Source organism: Cynara cardunculus (genome assembly GCF_001531365.2).
Source record: "Cynara cardunculus var. scolymus isolate 2C chromosome LG 12, CcrdV1, whole genome shotgun sequence".
Classification (NCBI taxonomy): domain Eukaryota; kingdom Viridiplantae; phylum Streptophyta; class Magnoliopsida; order Asterales; family Asteraceae; genus Cynara; species Cynara cardunculus.
The window spans coordinates 37999358-38005328 of record NC_037539.1 but is presented as its reverse complement, the minus strand read 5'-3'; the positions used below and the strand labels follow the sequence as shown (position 1 = coordinate 38005328).

The 5971-nt window shown below is 35.2% G+C and overlaps 1 protein-coding gene across 1 annotated transcript; it reads left to right on the top strand.

Annotated features, from left to right (window-relative positions):
• The first annotated feature begins 204 nt into the window (after positions 1–204).
• LOC112523145 (probable terpene synthase 11) lies at positions 205–2760 on the top strand. The gene is made up of 7 exons (XM_025132620.1): positions 205–362; positions 492–753; positions 879–1251; positions 1328–1546; positions 1623–1761; positions 1851–2102; positions 2348–2760. Exons 1-7 carry the CDS (start codon positions 270–272, stop codon positions 2636–2638), a joined length of 1629 nt encoding a protein of 542 aa, XP_024988388.1. The 5' UTR covers positions 205–269; the 3' UTR covers positions 2639–2760.
• Positions 2761–5971: the final 3211 nt, after the last annotated feature.

Here is a 5971-nt window from a genome sequence, read left to right as displayed (position 1 = left end):
CCATACAAAATACTAACTTGCAATCTTCGTTCATCCATCTCTCTCTCTCTCTATATATATATAATATATATATATATATGACTATATGTACATCTCATATTTATAAAATAAAACATCAAAAGCTACATACCTTTAGTAATAAACAAATGGCTTCACGATTTTATATTAGTCCATTGTTCAAATGTAGTTGTGTTTCTTTATGCAAACATGATCTGTATCCTGGGCGGTTGGTAAGTAGTGTTTTGCCGAGCAAAAGCTCTAGGATTTGCATGTGCTTGTCTTTCTCTACTCTGCCTTCTTCCACCATTGCAGTGCCACTGAACCGAGATAATGATTCTCTCCTTCATGTGTATCAACCCAAGGTAGGTTTAAGTTGTAGACATGTTTAGTTGATACAGTGCATAATATAACCTGAACATAATGGAAAAAGAGAGGTTATCTAGTTTTGTAATCAAATGCATTAAGTGTGATTTTCGTTTGCTAATTGATAGGCAATTCTTCCTAAAGCTGTGGTTTACGACAGAATCGAGCAACTCAAGGAAAACACAAGAAGAGCTTTGATGTCAATTTCTGATCCCATAACGAGAATGGAGCTAATTGACACGATTCAAAGATTGGGGGTTGGGCACCATTTCGATGAAGAAATGCATGAAATTTTGGAAAATCTCACAGAAGATCTGCCTGATGACAATTTATATGCAGTGGCTTTATGCTTTCGTCTTCAACGGCACAATGGTCTCCATACTAATCCTGGTACTATTTTATCTCAACATCATTAAAGTTTAACACACTTTTAATCTATGTCCAGTTGGCATTCATCATAATTTAAAAAAAAAACATCACGATTGATATAGAAGTAAATTTGTATTCCAACACAGATGTTTTCCAAAACTTCATGGATGCAAACGGTAAGTTCAAGATGTCGTCGAGTGATGACATAGAGGTATTGTTGAGTTTATATGAAGCTTCATACTTGGGAGCAAATGGAGAAGATATCTTATCACAGGCAAAGGAATTTACTACAATGCAACTCACGAGTTTAGTTTCCCAATTAAACCCCAAACTTGGTACAAAAGTTCTTCTCAGTTTAGGGCTTCCAAGACACTTGAGAATGACCAGGTTAGAAGCAAGAAGGTATATTGACGAATATGGTAATGAAGATGATCACAATCCCATTGTGCTGGAACTTGCAAAGTTGGATTACAATCATGTCCAATCACTCCTACAAAGGGAGCTTGTGGAGGTTACAAGGTTAATCACTTCTGTTTCGGTTTTATATTCCATTATATATCTTGGTACATTATTTAACTTGTGATTTTGATTTTAGGTGGTGGGAACATTTGGGTCTATTGAAGAAGCTAAGTTTTGTCCGAGATCGACATCTCGAGTGTTTTCTGTGGACTGTTGGAGTCTTGCCCGAGAAAAAATACTCTGGTGGCAGGATTGAGCTTGCTAAAATCATTGCCATTTTGTTGGTCATTGATGATATATATGACATTTATGGCTCGTACGAAGATCTTGTACTCTTTACCGAAGCAATTAGAAGGTTTGATCATAATGTCTTATTAATTCTCTCATTCAAGTGTCGACAAGATCTAAAAACTAACATTGTAGTTCGGCAGATGGGATTTGAGTGAAATGGAACACCTTCCTGAGTACATGAAGATAAGCTACACGGCATTATATAATACTACCAGTGAGATTTGCCATAAAATCCTTAAAGAACATGGCTTAAGTGTCGAACCATTTCTACACCAAACGGTACTTATTTAATCATTTTACTAAAATATTCACCGTTTTCTCTGAGATATAACTGCCAACGTTTTGATTGTTAGTCTTTTATATTCTAGTGGATTGACATGGTTGAAGCTTACATGGTGGAAGTCGAATGGGTGAGAAGTGGGACTATGCCAACCTTTGAAGACTACATAAAGAATGGGGTTACGACATCAGGGACATGCATGGCATTGGTGCATCTATTTTTTCTCATATCCGAAGGGGTAACCGAAGAAAACATGAGACATCTTCTTGATCCATACCCTAAATTCTTCTCATTGGCTGGAACAATTCTTCGTCTATGGGATGATCTGGGAACTTCAAAGGTACTGCTCATTTATCAACAAGAATGCTATTTGGAGTTGTTAATTTTTATTGATAGTTTATTACAAAATTGGAGTCATTATGGTAGCGATAATTATTGTATTAACGGTACAGCACCATAATGGCTGGAACATCTACATTATATAGAATAAATTTTGGTAATAAGACTTCAGTTAAGCATCAACCAGTCATAGGTTTGATTGAAAAGAAGTTCTTAATAATATTATATGGCCATAAATATGTACAGGAGGAACAAGAAAGAGGGAATGTGGCATCAAGCATACAGTTGTTGATGAGAGAAAAGAACATAACAAGTGAGGAAGAAGGAAGGAAAAAAATCTTGCAGCTCATCAATGAGTTATGGAAAGATCTGAACACAGAGCTAGTTACACCAGATGCATTGCTCTTGCCGATGATCAAAGTTGCCCTTAACATGTCAAGAGCTTCACAAGTTGTTTATCAACACAATGAAGATAGTTATTTAACAAGTGTAGAAAGTCAAGTACAATATCTGTTCTTCAAACCTATTGATATCTAGTTCCACAATGCTTTGTTTATTTTTTTTCCGCCTGCATAAAAATGTCAGTGTCTTTTTTATGTGCCTTATGTTGTTCAATATGTGCAAGTTGTAACATGTTATATTGCCAGGCCATACAAAGTTCAATCAGTAAAATCTGGTAATCATTCCAAGTTATTTAAATCTTCATCTTCTCTTCGGATCTCTTAAAATAGAGTCACTTTGAACGATAACATTGAGTACGATTACACGTATTTGGGTTTGAGGTCTTACTCTCTTCTTTGTGCATGAATGAAGACAATTTATAAAATTGACGGGTGTCGAGTCCGGCAAATTATAAAATTTATAAAAATCAGCCTATTATCTCTAAACACACTTGTAATAGCGATAAGTAGGGTCGTCTCCTCAGGGACTCGGTGTTAACCGTAAGTCCAAGACGTAACCGCGTGCAAATTCATTGACATTAAAACAATATATAAAAAGGGAGGGGGGGTTGGAAGATTTATAAATAGCCTAAACATGCAAAATAAATTGGGAACTTTAAACAATAATAAGAACGAGACTAGTAATGAGCATCAATCAACTAATCCTTTGGATTATATATCATCGACTCATTCAATCCATTTTCTCAAAAGAAACCAAGTTGGTTAGGACATCGACACGCGTCAATATTCTGTTCGTTATAAAAGCATGATCAGTCTCGAACGCTCTACGACTAACCTCTAATTAGCTAATCAAACCTAGTCACGGACTTAGAATTTAATTGCCAATTGCATTAACGTCAAACAAACCCAACACTAATCGACAATCGGACGCCRATTGTTTAGATTAGATTATACGATCTTACAACATCATCATTTAACCTAAACGTCAACTGTGTGTCGTGTGCTACTTCAATAAATCGAAAAGCAATTACGGACTTAAAGGTTTATCTAGCAACTCGAAATTGAATTAGACATAATAAGGGATCCTACTCAAAATATCCAACTCAAAACGATAAACATTCAACTCCAAAATCGCATAAATAGCTTCAAATGATATGATGAAATTGACGTAAGTCTCAACAAATCCAAATTCAAAGTAATCACATACCCATTACTCGAAATAGAAAATTAGCTACACATACTAAGAATTAGAAATCGAGTACTTACAAAATGCTTGTAAAATTGGAATTTAGGAAAAACCTGTAGTCTCCTCGTACTCGCCCATGATCCACGATGTACTGCCCATCTCCCGATCTCTCGCTCTCCACGTTTTTCCTCGTCTCTCTCTCTCGATCGATTTCTGCCTGGGCAGCAGCGTTGGGCTACTGCTGTTTCTTTTTTTTTTTTTTTTTTTTTCCTATCATGGGTTGTAGTTTGGACTTGCTTTTGGGCTTGCTTTTTGGGCTGTTTGGACACAACAAACAATTAATAAAGTTTTTTTTCTTTTTTAACTTAAATAGCCTCAAAAAGTTAAATATCAACTCAAAATTAAATTAGACCTTTTTAAGCATATAATTGACTTTAATCGCAAGGTAATTTGATGTAAAAATGTATAAAATTTGCACTTATCAAAAATATATCTTACAGACACTTGCTTTATCATTTGACAGTTAAACAATAACTAACTATTCTTCGCCATAGCAATAATTGTTCTCCCTTGAAACGGGTCAAGGAATCATATCCCGTGAGGAGAATGTGGACCCTGAATACGATCCATGATTCAAATCCAACATTTTCACCATAGTGAGTGCATATAGAAAAAGAGTGGAATAATAACAAGTGGGGTTCTAGTGTGATTCTTGCCTTTAGATAATATATTAATTTTCCTAGTGCTTTACATCCTTCCCAATGTTTTAAATGAGGTGAACATGGAATTGTCGTGACGAAAATTCATAACCCTTACGAGTTATGGTGAGACCATCGAGTTTTTCAAGTTAGTAAATGTTAGTGTTAAAATGGAAGACTTTTACCTACTGATTTTTCCGTGGGAAATTCATCGCTGAAGGGTGATTCTTCATAAAACAGTTACAAAAATTGGTGGGTAAATTGTTGGTGTAAAACTTAAATCAATGACAGATTACCCTTGTATTTTCTGGGTGGTCCGTTGATATTTTCTTAAAAAATATCGGATTTTACCAAAACCATCGGTATTTAGGTGATCCGTAAGTGGGTGATTTTTATGGGTCAAAATCATTTGTTTTGTAGTGTATATAAAATACGCACACACATACAAAGATAGTTAGGTTCGAATAAGAACATTAACCAAACAAGAGTACACAAGAACGGCCAAATCAAACCACAAGTGTTGTGATGTAATGGTTGAGGTCCTAGGGGATGTGGTGGAATATATATCTCATCTGCCCACGGTTCAATTCTAGACGTACATAACAATTGTGTACCAAGACTGGTTTTTTGTAGTCACAATTTGTTAGGATTAGTGCGGCCATAGCCTGGGATACCCTTCCAAGAAAAAAGGCCAAATCATATGTGATTCATGTGATTTCAGGTCGACCGCTCATCCTTGCGTTAACCGTGTTTTGTGACCGCATGTAAAATGTGATTTTCATGTGATTTGACCGTTTTCTTGTTTTCTTATTTTGATCATATTCTCATTTCATCCCATCTCTCTCTTTCTCCCTATATAAATACATATGTTTGTGTGTGCTAGTGTTTTGAATAATACCACAAAATAATTTAAATCCCATATAAATTTAAAAAGTTCAAAAAATAAAGAACCAATTGGTAAAAAATATATGTTAGCTTATAACAAATTAAAATCAAGAGTGCAAGTTGTAGCAACAGTCTTCACAATGGGGGAAACAAACATGTTTTTAATCATGCTGACTATTAAGGTGAGGTGTGCAGTATATGGTCTACTTCATGAATACCTCTCGAAGTCTTTTTAGGTATTTTTGCATGTGGATCTGACAAGTGATCACTGTTATTTGAAATCTTTTCCAATATTTTAAAACAATTATCGTAGGTACTTGTTGTAAATGTTCCTCCAATAATGGCATCGGACACCTGGCAATGGCATCTAGACCATTATAGAATGCCTCTATTGAATGTTGTATGGAATACCATGGGGAGCGAATTTCCTTAACAGTTCTTTAAACCTTTCCCAAGGATCCAGAACTGCTTTTTTCATCCATTTGTCTAAACATGCAAATTTAATTTCTGGACTTAGCATTCTGTGTTGATGGAAAATATTTCTTTAAAAACATTTCAGTCGTGTCATTCCAAGTGATAATTGAATCTATTTTCATAGAGTTATACCAAGGATTTTCTTTATCTTTTAGTGAAAAAGGAAATAACTTTAGCCATAAGGCTTCATCAATTACTCTATTGAGATGAAAGAGTCAGTGATTTC